Here is a 19651-nt window from a genome sequence, read left to right on the forward strand (position 1 = left end):
GTCAACACAGAGACACACATACGTGTACACACACACACACATACGTGGCTGGGTGGTTAGGATATTCTGCTCATGATCGTAAGATTTGTGAGCTTCACTCCCAGTTATGTATTGTGACCTTGAGCAAGACACTTTATTTCACATTGCTCCAGTCTACTCAACTGGTAAAAATGAGTTGTACTTGTATTTCAAAATGACCAGCTTTGTTACAATGTGTGTCGCGCTGAATCTCGTGTTAAGGGTATCCATGTCTGTGGAGTACTCAGCCACCAACATGTTAATTTCACGAGCAGACAGTTCCATTGATCAGATCAACTGGAACCCTCGTCGTTATAACCAACTGAATGCCAATGTACACACACACACATAGATATCTACAATGAGCTTCTTGGTCAACCTGGGCCAATAGTAGAAGGCACTTGTCCAAGGTACCACTCAGTAAGATTGAACTCCAAACCATGTGGTTGGGAAACAAACTCCTGAAGCACCTGGCCCACAAAATTATTCAATTCAATGCACTGCTGACATCTTGTATTACCTTGCTAAACATTGCTTTCTTTTCAAAATGAGAATTCTGGAAGAACTGAAGAAAATTTTTTTATTCATCTAAATTCAAATATAAAAGGAGAAAATGCTGAAATAATTTAGCAGTAATTAGATACAACAATCCAAAGCAATATATTCTCAGCCAGACCGGGATCTCTACAGACATATGTATGTACATGGAATACAACAGGTTGTCATCATCATCATCGTTTAACGTCCGTTTTCCATGCTGGCATGGGTTGGACAGTTCGACTGGGGACTGGGAAGCCAGGAGGCTGCACCAGACTCCAGTCTGGTCTGGCAAAGTTTCTACTGCTGGATGCCCTTCCTAATGCCAACCACTCAGAGTGTAGTGCATGCTTTTTTCATGTCACCGGCATGGAAGCCAGTCAAGGTGGCACTGGCATCGGCCACGTTCAGATGGTGCTTTTTATGTGCTACCATCACGGGGCTTACAACTACAATTTCCATTTGATTTGATTTTGATTTTGCTGTTGATGTTGATGTACTTGACTCAATAAGTCTCCTCAAGCATGGCAAGTCGCCCTACGATCCAAGGTACTTATGAGTGGGCTGGCTATGCGACACTGGTGCAGGTTGTGTATATATAAACTAACAATATGGCCTGCATGAATGTATGCAAACCTAAAAAGGTGCAGATGAATACGAATCCCAAATCCCAACATCCTTCATTGTTTTTGTTGTAATGAACAGCTAGAAAGAGAAGTTAATATGTGCTCCACTTCAATTACCTGATGGTGATTCTAAATCTGAAGGCTAAAGTTTGAGTACCAGAAGTCAGCATTATTAAACATAGCTTTGTAAACATCTATTTGAGATGGGAAACAAACCAACCCAGAGTGACACAAACTATATATATATATATATATATATATATATATATCAATCAGTCACTGGAGTGAACCATATCACTTAATTACATCAAATGGAATTTCCATTTCATTCTCTCTCTCAAATTCAGGTTTGACTCGGGGCTTTTAAAAGCAAAACATGTTGCGAGTTCTCTCCCTTACTCAACGAACTTTTACTTTAATTAGACATTGCACTTGTCTTTCGTCATCACATCAGTATTTCTAATTATAATCACAGCCCCATCCTAGAGCATGACACAGCCCCATCCTAGTGTGTGACACAGCTCCATCCTAGAGCATGACACACCCCCATCCTAGTGTATGACAGCCCCATCCTAGTGAACGACACAGCCCCATCCTAGATTATGTTGCAGCCCTGTTGTAAAATATGTACACGTTTATAGGCTCAACAGTTTCATCGATTGTGTCCATGTCCCCTGGTGAATGCTGCCATTTTTGGTCCTCAACTGTTTATTTATTAAGCATCGAGTTGGATTATTTGCAGCTAGCCTGTATATGCCACCGTCCACCACGTGTGGACAGACATGTTCTGTAGGAGTAGAGCTCTACAAAGTGGCAGAAGAGACAGAGTATGAGATAATGGGTGATAGTGAATGACTGTGGCACAATGAAATGTCCTCCAGGTTTACCAACAAATAACAAGATATAAAAACAAAACAGCAACAACAAAAATCAATGTGTGTGTGTGTGTGACCAAGACCTCTGGAGGTGTGCTGTGACTGAGAAGACCCAACAAAATGAGTTCACAGCTGTAACCTACACCAGTGTCACATAACCAGCCCACTTAAAAAAGTACCTTGGATCGTAGGGTGACATGTCATGCCTGAGGACACCTATTGAGTCAAGTACATCAAAATCAATATCAAAATCAAATCAAACAGAAATTGTAGTTGTGACCCCCGTGCCAGTGGCATGTAAAAAGCACCATCCGATCGTAGTTGATGCCAGCTCCTGTGGCACGTAAAAAGCAACCACTACACTCACGGAGTGGTTGGCATTAGGAAGGGCATCCAGCTGTAGAAACACTGCCTGATGCAGCCTCCTGGCTTCCCAGACCCCAGTCAAGCCATCCAACCCATGCCAGCATGGAAAATGGATGTTAAACAGTGATGATGATATACATATAAGAATTTAAGATGAGGATTCCGATAGAATCAGGTACTTGAAAAGGTATGTACCAGGAAAGGCTGGGTAATAGAAATTTTTAATTTTTTTTATTTTCAAACTCATTATTGACAGGCAGCACTCAACTTTAATTCCATAAGTTCAATTTAATTTGACCGACCTCCATACTCTTTCCCCCACCACTTCCAACCAATATCCACCGAACACTCCCCAAAATTTCTGTGTTTCTCTATTCCCCTCCCCAGGTCATTTACCATTAGCAAGAGACTCCCCATATCCCGACCCTATGCCTTTATTTTTATTTTTATTTCACCCTTATGTTTCGACCCCTCCTTACTTACCACAACCCAGAGCTTATCATAATATATTTTCTCCTACAATCCAGTCTAGTCTACCCCTGATCTAGTCTAGCAGACTCCTTCTCACCCCGAATCACTGACCTTAGATACCAAATTACACATTTCCAAGAACCTACATTCATAACCCACACTGCCAACGTAGTTGTTCTTTCTCCCATTTCAAAGTTGGCCTTGATGGACAAATCCCAGCTGTATTCCTGAATATTCTTTTATTTTGTAAAATTACTTCTCATCTGATGATTAAAAGTCTTTCATAATGAAGTAATCTTCTCATTCTTCTATTAAAAGTTACATAATAAACAATTGTAATGAGCTGACAATTATCCATTGTCTGTTATTGGGTTGGTGCATAATTATTGCAGCGTTTTCTCAACAAAAACAATAACAAAATGTAACAAAAACATAGCCAATCCACTTATGCATACCTTTCCTTCTTGGGACACAAAACTCTACTTGTGAAGACCTGTTGAGGCAAGTGAGAATCGAAATCGATCAACATCAATGGAAATTGCAGCTGTGATACCAGTGCCGGTGGCACGCAAGAGAACCATCCGTTCATGGCCGTTGCCAGCCCCGTCTGGCACCTGTGCCGGTGGCACATAAAAAGCACCCACTACCCTCACAGAGTGGTTGGCGTTAGGAAGGGCATCCAGCTGTAAAAACACTGCCAGATCAGACTGGAGCCTGGTGCAGCCTTCTGGCTTCCTGGACCCCAGTTGAACCGTCCAACCCATGCTAGCATGGAAAGCGGACGCTAAACGATGATGATGATATTCACCATCTACTTCAATTAATGCTTCCTATTAGCTTGGCAGACGGTCAGACCATCATTTAAAGATGGTTTTGTTAAATATTATTGTTTTTGTTGAATAAAATTTGTCAGAAACAAGCTGCAATTATTATTCACCAACCCAATATTATTCATTTGATTTATATATACATATATATATATATCATCATCATCATCATTTAACGGTTTGAGTGAGGACTAGCAAACCAGATGGCTGCACCAGACTCCAGTCTGATCTGGCAGAGTTTCTACAGCTGGATGCCCTTCCTAATGCCAACCACTCTGAGAGTGTAGTGAGTGCTTTTACGTGCCATCGGCATGAGGGCCAGTCAGGCGGCACTGGCAACGGCTACACTCAAGTGGTGTTTTTACGTGCCACCTGCACAGGAGCCAGTCCAGCGGCACTGGCAAATGACCTCGCTCACATGCTTTTTTTTTCCCGTGCCACCGGCACAAGTGCCAGCAAGGCGATGCTGGTAACAGTCACGCTCAAATGATGCTTTTCACGTGCCACCGGCATGGAAGTCAGTTTGCTGCTCTGGCAACGATCACGCTCAGATGGTGCCCTTAGCGCTCCACTAGCAGGGATGCCAGTCATCAAATTTCTATCACAAGTTCCCTCCACAGTTAGAGATTGGCACTTCTTAACACAGCTCTCCTTGTCCATACACATCATATGACCATTACCAATGCAGTCGTCTCTCTTGCACACCACATCTGATGCCTCTTATGCCCAACTTTTCTCTCAAGACACTTACACTCTGTCATACATGCACACTGACATTGCATATCAAGCGAAGCATACCAGCTTCATTTCTTTCAAGCCTGTGCATATCCTCAGCAGTCACAGCCCATGTTTTGCTGCCGTGTAGCAAAGCTGTCCACACACAGGCTTCATACTGTTTGCCTTTTACCCTGAGTGAGAGGCCCTTAGTTACCAACAGAAACAGGAGCTCTCTGAACTTTGCTCAGCCTATTCTTATTCTTGCAGCTCTCAGAGCATCCACCTCTGCTACTGACTCAGTCACCGACATAACAGAAGCTACCAACTACCTCTAGCTTACCCTCCTGGCAGTTGATGCAGTCTATTTTCTATGCATTTTCAGTGTTTATTGCATCTGTGCATCTTCCACAGACAAAAACTATTTTCCCAGTTAACATTCCTCTGATATTGCTGCACCTTTTATGTGTCCATAGTTTACACCAGGTTTGTACCGAGTTTGTACCGACACCTTTTCTACAGATTGAAAAGGGCCACCAACCTGAAGGGGTTTGTGATTTGTCTAGCAATTTGTGTGTGTGTGTGTGTGTCTGTTTCTACTCCAACCCCAACGGCTTGACAACTGGTGTATTTGTATTTATGTTCCCATAACTTAGCAGTTCAGTAAAAGAAACCAACAGAATAAGTACAAGACTTAAAAAAAACAAAAAAAAAGTACTGGGGGCATTGATTCATTTCAGTAAAAATCATTCAAGGCAGTGCCCCAGCATGGCCACAGTCTAATAACTGAAACAAGCAAAAAAGAAAGCAAATCTTTCCTTCAACAGGGCCCAGATGTTTGAGCATCCAAATGATCACGACCAAGCTGGAGCTTTCCCAATTGAGTTCCTGAATTCTCTACAGCCATCTGGGATGCCACCACACAACACTTAAAAAGGGGGCCCCAATCATGCTGCTAGAGAACCTGGATCCACCTCGCCTGTGCAAAGGCACCAGGCTGGTGGTGAAAGCAATGCAACCCCATGTCTTCAGATTAGGAAAAGCAGAAAGTGAACTGAGATGATTTTGTAAAGTTAATATAAAGAATGTCTCATTGTCTTACTAATTAAAACTCACTCGTTATCCCTGGTAATGATGAGAAAAAGAGAAAGTTAATATGACAAGGATCTGATTAACAGGTTAATTTGAATTGAGGTTGAGCCTTTTTTTTGAAAGAAGAGAGGACAAACACAAACAAGTACAAAGTTCCAGAAAACAGCCGTTAAAAGGAAGACAGAAGGACGAGAGAAAAAGGCCATTACATACTGTGAAGTGATTAGGATGAGAGGAAGGGAGGTGAGTGATGTTCATCTGTTGTGGCATAAATTTATATTTCTTTATTACCCACAAGGGGCTAAACACAGAGGGGACAAACAAGGACAGACAAACGGACTAAGTCGATTACATCGACCCCAGTGCGTGACTGGTACTTAATTTATCGACCCTGAAAGAATGAAAGGCAAAGTCGACCTCGGCTGAATTTGAACTCGGAACGTAATGACAGACGAAATATGGCTACGCATTTCGCCCGGCGTGCTAACGTTTCTGCCAGCTTGCCACCTTATTGTGGCATAAATTTAGTACATTTAGAAGGACAGAGACTGTTATTGTAGAATTAAGTATATATATATATATAGTAAAAGCAATTAAGATTCAAGTGAGTTCTGTTGAATTCACATGAATGCGGTACTTAACTTAGATGCACCAGAAATTTATATGGTATTAACCATAAAATAATGTGGGGTGATTATAAACAAGAAAAAAGCAACAAGAATGGATTAGTTTTTCAGTACAATTGTTTCATACGAAGAACAGCTTTATTAAAAGCTGCAAAAAGCTGTTCTTCGTATGAAACAATTGTACTGAAAAACTAATCCATTCTTGTTGCTTTTTTCTTGTATATATATATATATATATATATATATAGCATAGCAGATGAGATCACAGTTAGATGATGAGGCAGCTGGCATGAAGTAACAGTTGACTAGCATCATAGTTTCTCGTGCAATTTTAAATTTAAACAATATGGGTGATTTGATAAATTTTACTTTTCTTCCTATCATATTGTAAATGAACAGGTGTGGCTGTGTGGTAAGAAGTTTGCTTCACAACCACATGGTTTTGGGTTCAGTCCCATCCCATAGCACCTCAGTCAAGTATCTTCTGCAATAGCCGCAAGTTGACCAAAACCCTTGTGAGTGAATTTGGTAGAAGGAAACTGAAAGAATCCTGTCGTATGCATGTGTGTTTTCAGTTGACAACCAGAGTTGGTTTGTTTACATTTCTGTAACTTAACAGTTCTACAAAACAAGTTGAGAGAATAAGGACCAAACTTAAGAAGTCTGTGCGGGAGTCAATTTGTTCGACTAAAACCCTTCAAAGCAGTGCCCCAGTATGGCCACAGTCCAATAACTGAAACCAAGTAAAAGGTTAAAGATAAACAAATGCATAAAACAAAAAAAAAGGCTTACCATCAGGGAAAATATCGAATTTGCAAGTGCCATAGAAGTACGGTAAGAAGTCCTTCAAGCGTCTGAGGATGGGATCTGACTCAGCCTTTTCATCAAAGACAGTCTGGTAAAAATTTAGTTCACGACGACCCCGTGGTGGGAGTTGGATGAGTTTCAGTAAAGTCTTATCCTTTGTCTGAAGGAAAGCTACAAAAGGAATACACAACATGAAAAAGGCACATTTTATACATTGGTGCATGTGTGTGTGTGTGTGTGTGTGTGTATATATTCATACCTGGATTCATTGCCCCCATTAAACGTTTAACACCCACTTTTCCATATCCTGCACCGATCAAATAGAATTTGTTGAGGCATGTTTTTTTTTTTTTATGGCTGGATGCTTTGCCTGCCACCAACCCTCAGCTGTCTTCTCCAAGTAAGGTAAGATTTTCCCAAAGATAGACAGTTTTCACAGTAGACAAGAAATGAACAGCATTGCTTGTATGACATCTAGACAAGGGTACATGCACACACACACACACACATACACACACAGTTTCTGTCTAGTAATTCCACTTGCAAGGTTTTGGTCAGTTTATAACTAAAATAGAAGACAATTGCCCAATGTGCCAAGTTGTGGGACTGAACCCAAGACCACATGGTTGAGAAGTAAGCCTTTTGACCACATAACTACACCTGAAGATATATATACATACAAACGTACATATCTACATACATGTGTGTGTGTGTGTGTGTGTACACAAATATTAATGTTTGCTTTTATGCTGAGCTATAAAAACAAATTTACATTAAACTGAAAGATCACTCTATAGTTTTTGTTGAGTATTTATTATACTTTTACAAGAAGAGTGCTAACAGTGACTTCAAAATTTTGGCCTGCTGGCCTTCATTAGACTGTTATACATTTAAGTTCATCTTGGCTGTATGTAATCCTTAGTAAAGTTTATTTTTGCCTGGAGTGAGTAAAGGTGTGTTCAATGATAATTAGTTGTAAGTTCTGATAGAAAGATATTATAGAAAGTTTCTTTTGTTTGAAGTTGGAGATGTATTATTGTTCAGAGTTCAATCATGAATCTCCTAATCTTTCTTTTACTTGTTTCAGTCACTAGATTGCAGTCATGCTGGGGCACTGCTTTGAAGGGTTTTAGTCAAATATTTTGAACCCAGTACTTATTCTTTTTTAAGTTTGGTACTCATTCAATTAGTCTCTTCAGCTGAACAACTAAGTTACAGGAATATAAACAAACCAGTACCAATTTTCAAACAGTGGTAGGAGACAAACACAAACACACACATCTATATACATATACATGACAGGTTTCTTTCAGTTTCCAACTACCAAATCCACTCATAGAGCTTTAATTGGCCACGGGCTTAAGTAGAAGACACTTGCCCCAGGTCCCATGCAGTGGGACTGAACCCTGAACCATATGGTTGGGAAGTAAACTTCTTACCACAGAGCCACACCTGCAAAACTTTGTAATCAGGTGTGTCTATTTATGCATGTCAGTTTCCAGTCTTAGGTTGTTTTTAGGGTTCACAAAAGAAAATGAAGAGATGAAACCTTTAATTGGCCAGTATGTAACTAGATTTAATTGTTGTTGATGTTATTTGGATACTATTTTGGAGATTTAACACATCTGTTTTGGGATGATGGAGGTTACTGTTCAGAGTTCAGTCAAGCATGTGAAACTAAAGGCTAAAACCAAGGCCCATACATACAACTGAAGCTTCAGAATCTTTCCATCTTACTCTCTAAATGGAAGCTGTCTCGTAAGTAATACTGCTTTTAGCACAGCTCTATACCATCTGCTACATCCACATACACAGGGTCTATAGCAAACCAATTCAAGTCACAATACAACCAACACACAAATGTTTTCAACTCAAACAGGAAAAAATGACACCTCACTATCAAAACATATATGGACACTTAAAACCAAAGGATAAACTATTTAGTATTAGTTGGAAAATACTGTCAAAAGCACAACCATAGCAAGGAAATAACAAGCCCTTCCAATGGATCCTACTACATTCTCGAATTTAAGAATCAAATACTGAACTGTGAATTAGTCCCTTCCAGCAAACAAAATTCACAAAACACTAAGATATTTCAAGCTAATAGTTTTCAAATAAACACACAAATAAATAGACTTAAATATATCCCATACATATATATAAATACACACACATAGAATTATCCAAAAACACATAATATAATATGTTATAAATGCCATTAGAAATACTCAAACTTAAAATGTCAATAGAAGAAATATAATGACGTCATCCACAATGTTTACTTTCCTAAAACTCAAAGCTTAAATTTTCTACATAATAATCAAGTATCAACAATAAGAAAATGCTAATTAGGAATCTTCTGACCAATTAATTTTTCCACCCACTTAAATTCTTTTGTGAACCCTTAAAATACAGAATATCAAATGTCTACACAAAAAAACCAGCGTGACCTAAACCTGACACATCTAAATAGAACAACTACAAGTGTCCTCTGCATTTAAACAAAATGTGCAACCAAATAAAAAGAAAATAATTCAACTTACGTATTACGTTGTTCTTTTGATTCACAAGGTGCCCGGCTACTTGGTGATCCAAAAGTTTTGTTCCAGGTGGCAGCTGACGGAAATTGTTGTCGGACTGAGTCGTAGCCATGATTCAACATTAAAGCAGTTTGGAGTTTTACCACCAATGTGAACCAGGTGGAAACTTCACGAATATAAGAAAAATCTACAATAACAACAAAATAATAACAAAAATAATAACAAAAGAAAAAGAAATAGAAAACAATCGTCAGAAAAATAAATGTTCATTCCGGGGGGGGGGGGGGACTGAGAGTATTAAGGGCCCTCGGGCATAACTGTTTACCGGGCCCCTTAGCATTGATATCAAAGTAGAGTTAACATGTAGAGTGTAGGCCCCTCAGAGTTCTGGACCTTTGGGCAGTGCCCGATTGACCGACACCTCAGTCTGCCCCAGGTTCATTCTAATTTCAAAAAAAGGGGGTTGAAATGGCAGAATTATAAGTGTGCTGGTCAGCAGCATTTCCTTCCAGTTCTTTACACTCTGAGTTCAAATTCTGCCGAAGGAAGCCAACTTTTGGGGTTGACAAAATAAATACCAGTTGAGCACTGGGGTTGATGTAAATGATTAGACCCCCCACCACCTTCCCTAGAATTGCTGGCCTTGTGCCAGTATTTGGAACCATTTTAATTCCAGTATTTCATTTAATTTGAGAATGGAGTGGAGTGAATGATGTGATTGCAGAGTACTGAAAGCAGATGTTGCACGGGGGCCGGGTATGTTGCAAGGTTCACAAATGGGTTGGTGCGTGCAGTTGCAAAGTGTTACCTAGGAGACTGGAAAAGACCACATGGAAGGCCCTCCACAACAAATGGGGAGGCAATTTAGTTAAGTAGTTTGGATCAAGATGGAAAAGAATGACACAACTCTGAGTTGGCAGAAACAAACAGTCACCAGCAGCGTGGAACAGTATCTGATGGTCTGGTCATCATCATTGTTTAACGTCCACTTTCCATGCTAGCATGGGTTGGACTATTTAGACTGAGGGCTGGCGAATCAGATGGCTGCACCAGGCTTCAATCTTGACCTGGCAGAGTTTCTACAGCTGGATGCCCTTCCTAACGCCAACCACTCCGAGAGTGTAGTGGGTGCTTTTTACGTGCCACCAGCACTGTGATTTTATTTCCCAATGTCAGTTGTCTGAGTTCAATTCTTCACTTCCACTGCTGTCAGCTTTTCTTTTGACCTTTTTAAAATGTCAAGAAATACAATCCCAGTCAAGTAGTGAAGTTGGGTTTCTCGTTTCTCTTGGATTTTGCTGATGTGAGAAGAGTCAAGAGAAACTACTCACAGCATCTCTTTCTCCAGAAATGAAGACAAGTTGAGGGAAGTGAAAGGGGGAGGGAGCAATGAGTTCTCGGAAAATCTGATTTGCTACAGGAACTGTCCAAGAACAGATTGATGGGTATTACAGCATGGAATGGAAATACAGAATTGCACCGTTAGCGATAGCATTGTGTTCTCTTTGTTTCTATCACTTTACGATACGACCAATGATTTTCTTTTCTTTTTTTAAATGGAAAGAATACAATAGTATTTGTTGTTGTTGTTGTTTAAGGCCAAGGTTGGTAGTGACTAACCAATGATCAAAGCTGTTCCAGCAGTAATCATATCTTTCCATACAAATTAATTGATAAACATGCCCTCCCTTTTTTAAAAAGTAGAGCTACAGGAATTAAGCAGATATATTTTGTGGATTGAACAATCACTAAGAGGATCCTTTGTTGGATCAAGGAACAGTACCTATTCCCTAAATAAAGGCATGAAAGATGCCTACAATGGATTTGAACTTGAAACTCTGGAGCCAATATTTGAAAAGAATATCTATTTGACCAATTTGCTTCTACCACTGGATAAATTACAAAGGAACAATAAAACCCCTAAAACCCCTGCAATGAATCGACAATCTACAAAAAGAATTGAAACTGAATAAGAAATATTCTTTCCTCAATGATTGAAATGAAAAATGAAATCAATCAACTTAAGGTTGATTAATTAGCAGAATCATCAGCTCAGTGGATAACCTACCTGCAATAATTAGAGTTGCTTATGTTCCAAGTTCAAATAGTCCTTGGGTCAACTTTTCTTTTTGTTCTTCTAAGGATAACAAAATAAAATATCAGTCAATTACTGCGGTTGATTTAACATTCCTTTAAAGTATTCTGGACGAAAAGGGAATTGCAATGGAATCCAGGAACTTAAGCAGCCGTTAATTTTAAAATGAATTAAATTAGTATGTGCAGGTGTGACTGTGTGGTAAGAATTTTGTTTCCCAATAACATGGTTTTGGGTTCAGTCCCACTGTGTGACTGTGTGGGACTTTGGGAAGGTATTGTCTACTATAGCCTCAGGCCAACCAAAGCCTTGAGTGTGGATGTGGTAGACAGAAATTGAAAGAAGCCAGTCGTGTGTGTGTGTGTGTGTGAGTGTGTGTGTGTGTGTGTGTGTGTGTGTGTGTGTGTGTGTGTGTGTGTGTAATGCTAAAATAATTTTATCATGAAGAACATTTTAGTACTGGTTTCAGTCTTTGTGACTTTTTCAACTTAGGGTAATTTTCAAATACAAGGGATATTCCCCCTTTTTGCTGTCTATCTTTATCTCTTTTTTACTCTTGTGAAGGCTTGGTAGTAGGTAATAGCAGTCCTAAAAGGATATTTGATTGGTTTTGATTGTTTAAGCAACAGTAGTAGCCAAGGAAGGAGGTGGTGAAGAAGAAGAGGGAGTAGGAAAAGAAGAAAAAGAATAATAAAAATACGTGAGTGGTATGACAGTAGTAGGATGTTGATAGAATCCTCTTAAATGGTCAAGTGACCTAAAAGTGACCTGTTGTGGTGGTAATAGTAGTGACTGGAATTATTGATGTGTTTATGTCCCCAAAACTTAGTAAGAAAAGCTTAAAAGAAAACAAAATTCTGTGGTTGATTTGTTTGACTAAAATTCTTCAAGGCGGTGCCCCAGCATGGCCACAGTTTAATGAGTGAAACAGGTAAAGGATTTTCTATAAAGTATATTTAATAAGAATATTTCAATTTGGTTAACAGCTGAGATTTGGCTGAGTTAAATGAAAAAATGTCTGAAGTTCTAAATGCAAAAATATTTATGATGAAATAAAACAATGTGTCATTATAACATTTGTAAAAGAGAAAAATAAACCATTTTAGAAAAATTTGATGTTTAGAACATTAAAACGGTGAATATGGTTTTAATATTTACACACCAGTACCTCTTTTATATAACTAGAATGTCAGTAAAAGATAGTTTGAGCTACTACAAATAGAAGTCAAATTTTACTCAAACTACAGTGGAGAAGGCTAGCCACCAGACTTGGTTAAAAAGAGACGATGAGCAATGGCTAGAAGAATATTCAGCTTTATTTGATAACCAGCTGATCTAGCAAGCAGGGTCTCATATCAGTGAGGGGGGCCGGTGTGCATTGATGCCGTCGAGAGGTAAGCCCCGAAATGGCGTGCATTCTCTCCTGATGACCCCATACACTTGCTGGGTTCCAGTATGCTGGGTTTTTGACTGGTAGCACTTGCAAGTTGTTTGCAAGATATCTAGAACATTGAAACAGTGTATATGGTTTTAATATTTACACACCTGTACATCTTTTATATTTTTATATAACTAGAATGCCAGTAAGAGATAGTTTGAGCTACTACGAATAGAAGTCAAATTTTACTAAAAGAACACCCAATAATATTAAAAAGAAAGCGAGGAAATCAATAATGAAAATCTAGAATTGGACTGAACGACTCGACAATTTTTATTTTAAGCTGTTCTCACATTTCTAAACAGACTAACAACTATCAATGTAGATAGATAATACAGACTGCTACCGCAGTTGTGCCTATTGTTGACTCACTCTGCATACCTATAAATAGGTTCCATGAGTAAGTACATCTTACGACTGTAAAGAGCAGCCACATTGTTTAATACCTGAGTAAATTGTGAGCTGATAGTCTCCCCAAGGATGCAGAAAAAAGCTCAAAGACTCAGCCGTGGTTCTGAGTCTTCTGAATGTTTCAGTCAATCTTACTATTGATTTGGTTTTCAACAGTGTTGGTCGGGTGGAAGAGACTGTATCACAGATCTTTACAGACCCTCCAACACTGGTGAGATTGATATAGTTGATGTCTGTAGGAAAAACATGAGTAGGAATGGAATTCTAGAAGGGGTGATGTTTTGGGGAAGAAAGATTGGATTTAGTGGTAGGTGGGGAGGGGAAGAGAGATAGATGATGTATAAAGTGGCTTTATGGGAGGGGTTTGGAACTATTTAATCCAAAGAAACAGAAGTAGGTGTAGTAGTGAGCAGAATGAGGAGACTGAGAATCTGTGGCCTGGAGATTGTAGGATGCTTATGAGTGGGTCTTAGGAAAAACCTTAACACATCTTTACCACCATCTTCTCCCTTTTTCCAGTTGGGGTAACCATGCATCTCCCCTACAGCAAGACACCTATTTCTATCTCTCTGTCATCACTTGGAATAAAGCCACCATCCTCAACTCTACTCCACCCCTTTCAGATGAGGGGGTCCTGTCACGCAAATCACTTGGTGACCTCACTGGTGCTGGTGCTACATGAAAAGCACCCAGTCCACTCTGTAAAGTGGCTGATGCTAGGAAGGACATCCAGCCACAGAATCTATAACAAAATAGATCTTGGAGTTTGGCACAATTCTCTAGCTTGCCAACTCCAGTCAAACCATTTAACCCATGCCAGCATGGAAAATGGACATTAAATGATGATAACAATGGATGGCTTTGTTTTTAATGTGGCCCAGGATGTCCGTGTGTTGAATAGCAATAACAGTCCAGATGTGGAAACAATACTCCATTACTAAAGTTTGGAAGAGAGTCACAATTGATCAAAGTTGAAGTATCCGTAGGTACAGGAGTGGTGTGTTAATCTTTGCAGTTTATGAAATGTGAAGGTGGAATCACTGGAAAGATTGCAAGGTCCAGCAATCTTTGTAGGGACTTTGAGGATTTTAACTGCACATTAACCAATGAAAGTATAATATAAGTTTGGATATATATATATATAGAGAAAAAGAGAGGGAGAGAGAGAGAGACAGCGGGGGAGTCAATTCAAGGTTACGTTATCCTTATTAGGGATTAATAAATCCAAAATTTCACTAGTTTAATCTCCATCACATTAGAAGAAAATTTCTATGTTGTGTTAAGGATTATAATAATTAAACTTAATAATATAAGAAAATGGCGAGATAAAAATGTGTATTCAGTTTATTTTCATCGTACTTTGTTTTTAGGATATAAATACAAACAAATTTCTTTTTTTGAAAAAAAAATTTATTTGTATTTATATCACAGAGGCAAGGTGGCTGAGTTTCTTTCGAGTGTTGGGCCTCGAGGACTCAATGACCAAGACTTTTGGCATTATGTTGTACTTGAGAAGAGGACCCATCAAGCTGAGCAAAAATGCAGTCATGGCAGATACTAATATCACCCAAATGGCACCCGTGCCAGTGGCACGTAAAAGCACTCATTACACTCTCAGGGTGGTTGGCATTAGGAAGGGCATCTAGCCATAGAAAACCATGCCAAATCAGACTGGATCTTGGTGCAGCCCAGTCAAACCATTCCAGCATGGACAACGGACGTTAAATGATGATGATGATCTTAAAACAAACTATGGCGCAAATAAATGGAATACACATATTCATCTCTCCATTTTCTTCATCATCATCATCATTGTTTAACGTCCGCTTTCCATGGGGTGGATGATTTGACTGAGGACTAGCGAACCAGATGGCTGCACCAGGCTCCAATCTGATCTGGCAGAGTTTCTACAGCTGGATGCCCTTCCTAACGCCAACCACTCCAAGACTGTAGTGGGAGCTTTTACATGCCACTAGCATGGGAGCCAGTCAGGCGGCACTGGCAACGGCTACACTCAAATGGTATTTTTATGTGCCACCTGCACAGAAGCCTGTCCAGCGACACTGGCAATGACCTCGCTCAAATGTTTTTCACGTGCCACCAGCACAGCTGCTAGTAAGGCGACACAGGTAACGATCACGCTTGAAGGCCAGCTTCTTGCTCTGGCCCCGTATGGTACTCTTAGCGCTCCACTAGCACGGATGCCAGTCATCGAATTTGATTTCAATTTCACTTGCCTCAACAAGTCTTTGCAAGCAGAGTTCAGTGTCCAATGAAGGAAAGGTACGCATAAGTGGGCTGGTTACACCCCTGGCATAGGCCACAAGGTTATGGTCTCACTTGCGCTTGCCAAGTCTTCTCAAGCACAGCATATTTCTAAAGGTCCTGGTCACTAGTCATTGCCTCGGTGAGGCCCAGTGTTTGAAGGTCATGCTTCACCACCTCATCCCAGGTCTTCCTAGGTCTACCTCTTCCACAGGTTCTCTCAACTGCTAGGGTGTGGCACTTTTTCACACAGCTGTCCTCATCCATTCTCGCCACATGACCATACCAGCGCAATCATCTCTCTTGCACACCACATCGAATGCTTCTTATGTCCAACTTTTCTCTCAAGGTACTTACACTCTATCGAGTATGCACACTGACATTACACATCCAATGGAGCATACTGGCTTCATTCCTTGTGAGCTTACACATGTCTTCAGCTGTCATGGCCAATGTTTCACTGCCATGTAGCATGGCTGTTCGTACACATGCATCATACAGTCTACCTTTTACTCTGAGTGACAGGCCCTTTGTCACCAGCAGAGGTAAGAGCTCTATGAACTTTGCCCAGGCAATTCTTATTCTATAAATTTAACTATATGTGTGTGTGTATGTATACATCTATGTGTGTGTCTGTGTTTGTCCCCTACCACGGCTTGATAACCAGCTTTAGTGTGTTTACCTTTCTATAACTTAGCAGTTTGGCAAAAAGAGAAGGACAGGATAAGTACTAGGCTTCAAAAAATGACAAGTCTAAGGGTCGATTTGTTCAACTAAGATCCTTCAAGTCAGTGCCCCAGCATGGCCACAGTCAACTGACTGAAACAATTAAAAGGTATAAAACTCACGATATTTTAGTAGAATATTTCAACTGAAAGTGTTTCTGCACTGATCGATCCCCACAGAATCCAAAGAATATTTACAGGAGACACAATTACTTGAACAAAAACAGCAAGGCTTGGGTGAGGGAACTTAACAACATTCCAACCAACCCTAGAATATTAAACTACTTCCTTCCTAGCAAATCAAAGGGCTTCAAGAGGCAGCTTAACTAAAAATGATAAACAAATCTCCTTCAAATTGAACTTTATTATCTTGAATAGAAACAGGACACAGACCTAATTTTCTTAATTGTTTTTAGACTAAAAGCTCTTAAGGGGAGATTTTATCTACAAATTGCTTGGATAATCTTGGCTGACTGAAATTTTTCCATTCACTCATGGCTCCAAGGACAGGGGATGTAAGGCGTGCAAGTGCACCTGCTAGAATTTTTGTAGGGCGAAAAATCAAACTTCTGTTTCTCCAAGAACGTAAAATAAAAAATAAATTAAAAAAAACAATAAGACCTTGTTTGTAAAAATTTTTGGACCTGAGTTTGCAGCCCCTAAGCAAATTTCATTTCTGAGCCAGTGCAATGTTACCTTGACAGATATTTCCTTCCATCATATTGATATTCATTATCACTACTTTCCCCATATATCATCATCATCATCCGTTAACATCTGTTAACATATTTATCTCGCCATTTTCTTATATTATTAAGTTTAATTATTATAATCCTTAACACAACATAGAAATTTTCTTCTAATGTGATGGAGATTAAACTAGTGAAATTTTGGATTTATTAATCCCTAATAAGGATAACGTAACCTTGAATTGACTCCCCCCCTGTCTCTCTCTCTCTCCCTCTCTCTCTCTCTATATATATATATATCCAAACTTATATTATACTTTCATTGGTTAATGTGCAGTTAAAATCCTCAAAGTCCCTACAAAGATTGCTGGACCTTGCAATCTTTCCAGTGATTCCACCTTCACATTTCATAAACTGCAAAGATTAACACACCACTCCTGTACCTACGGATACTTCAACTTTGATCAATTGTGACTCTCTTCCAAACTTTAGTAATGGAGTATTGTTTCCACATCTGGACTGTTATTGCTATTCAACACACGGACATCCTGGGCCACATTAAAAACAAAGCCATCCATTGTTATCATCATTTAATGTCCATTTTTCATGCTGGCATGGGTTAAATGGTTTGACTGGAGTTGGCAAGCTAGAGAATTGTGCCAAACTCCAAGATCTATTTTGTTATAGATTCTGTGGCTGGATGTCCTTCCTAGCATCAGCCACTTTACAGAGTGGACTGGGTGCTTTTCATGTAGCACCAGCACCAGTGAGGTCACCAAGTGATTTGCGTGACAGGACCCCCTCATCTGAAAGGGGTGGAGTAGAGTTAAGGATGGTGGCTTTATTCCAAGTGATGACAGAGAGATAGAAATAGGTGTCTTGCTGTAGGGGAGATGCATGGTTACCCCAACTGGAAAAAGGGAGAAGATGGTGGTAAAGATGTGTTAAGGTTTTTCCTAAGACCCACTCATAAGCATCCTACAATCTCCGGGCCACAGATTCTCAGTCTCCTCATTCTGCTCACTACTACACCTACTTCTGTTTCTTTGGATTAAATAGTTCCAAACCCCTCCCATAAAGCCACTTTATACATCATCTATCTCTCTTCCCCTCCCCATCTACCACTAAATCCAATCTTTCTTCCCCAAAACATCACCCCTTCTAGAATTCCATTCCTACTCATGTTTTTCCTACAGACATCAACTATATCAATCTCACCAGTGTTGGAGGGTCTGTAAAGATCTGTGATACAGTCTCTTCTATTTATGATTGATCTTTCAAAATATTTTCTTTCTCAACTTACTCAAGATCTTTTGTTGTTTATAAATGGGAGAGAGATAGATAGAGAAAGATAGAGAGTAAGAGAAAGCGAGGGAGAGTCCGGGAGAAAGGAAGAGTAAGAGAGTGGGAAAGTGAGAGAGAAAGGAGAGAGAAACAAAGAGGGAGAATGAGGTGATAAAAAACAGAATGGAAGCAACAGAAAGTAACAATCACACTCTTACCCGCGCGTAGAGCGGGTCACCTTAAGCTAGTATATCTATATATATAAAACTCTAGTTGTGTGAGTGTCTCCCCTTCGATTTAGATTCCTAACTCCTCCCACATTTTGCGGTGCAGTTTAACCAAATTCGGGTATCTTATAGTCGTGATTCATATCGAGCCCGTCTGACTATTAGCGCGCGTCAACGATGAGTCTACGATTTAAAAAATAATTTAACATCATTTTTTATTCCATTTTAATGCATAAAATGCATCGTGTGTCGATGGCGGCGGAGTTGGCGTCCACGCTCACAGCTGCGCCTGTTGCTTCTCCCCCTTCCCTCCCTCGTGAAGCTGTGGGGAAGGGAGTGTAAAGAAATCAACGTCGTAATGCGTTGTGAAGGAAACCAGCGTTCTTTTAGAACAACGACTTCATGGCTTGAAGACACCAAAACAAAAATGGCTAAGAAAGCCCGAATTTATAAGGGAAGTAACTCTCTAAAAATGCTTATATAGTTATTTCCCTTACAAACCCGAGCAACGCCGGGCGATACTGCTAGTATATATATAAAGCTGAAGTTGTCTGTGTGTGGCAGGTTTGGTAGCCTTCAAGTAACACTATCTCTTCCGAGACCCTGCAGCACAAGTTGACCAAAATTGAGAGTATGATAGAAGAAGGCTTGCTCTTCATTCCATAGAAGAAAAAATTCAAATCAGACTATGTTAACACCAAAAATTATTTATAACAAAAAGGTGCTTTTTTTTCTATGAAAATCCCTTTTCTTAACGATTTTTTGACTGCTGTGTCACCATTTTTTGTTGTATTTCAACCAGAAAAATGTTCACTTAAAGAGAATAACAAGCTACATAATGCAGAATTATTTTACTTTTCAAAAATTCCAATTCTAAAGGGTCGAAACAAACCCGAGCAATGCCGGGCGATACTGCTAGTATATATATATATTTATACACTGAGGCAATGACTAGTGACCGGGACCTTTGGAGATATGCTGTGCTTGAGAAGACCTGACAAGCCAAGTGAGACCA

General features: G+C 39.7%; 1 protein-coding gene across 5 annotated transcripts in view; it reads right to left on the reverse strand.

Moving 5' to 3' along the window:
- Positions 1-19651, reverse strand: part of LOC115213900 (inositol polyphosphate multikinase-like) — a 30673-nt gene that overhangs the window by 6277 nt on the left and 4745 nt on the right. For 3 of the 5 annotated variants that reach the window (XR_005000204.1, XM_036505056.1, XM_029782876.2), the window contains exons 2-3: positions 9506-9689; positions 6945-7130 (exon numbers count right to left, since the gene is read on the reverse strand). Coding sequence is in view for 4 of the 5 variants with exons in the window: in XM_036505056.1 (XP_036360949.1) it covers positions 6945-7130; positions 9506-9614 (295 nt within the window). In the remaining variant the exon portion in view is untranslated. Of the gene's footprint in view, positions 1-6944; positions 7131-9505; positions 9690-11570; positions 11640-19651 lie in introns of all 5 variants that reach the window. The other 2 variants (XM_029782877.2, XM_029782875.2) reach the window with 1 other exon arrangement.

The sequence above is a fragment of the Octopus sinensis genome, linkage group LG7 (assembly GCF_006345805.1).
Source record: "Octopus sinensis linkage group LG7, ASM634580v1, whole genome shotgun sequence".
NCBI lineage: Eukaryota > Metazoa > Mollusca > Cephalopoda > Octopoda > Octopodidae > Octopus > Octopus sinensis.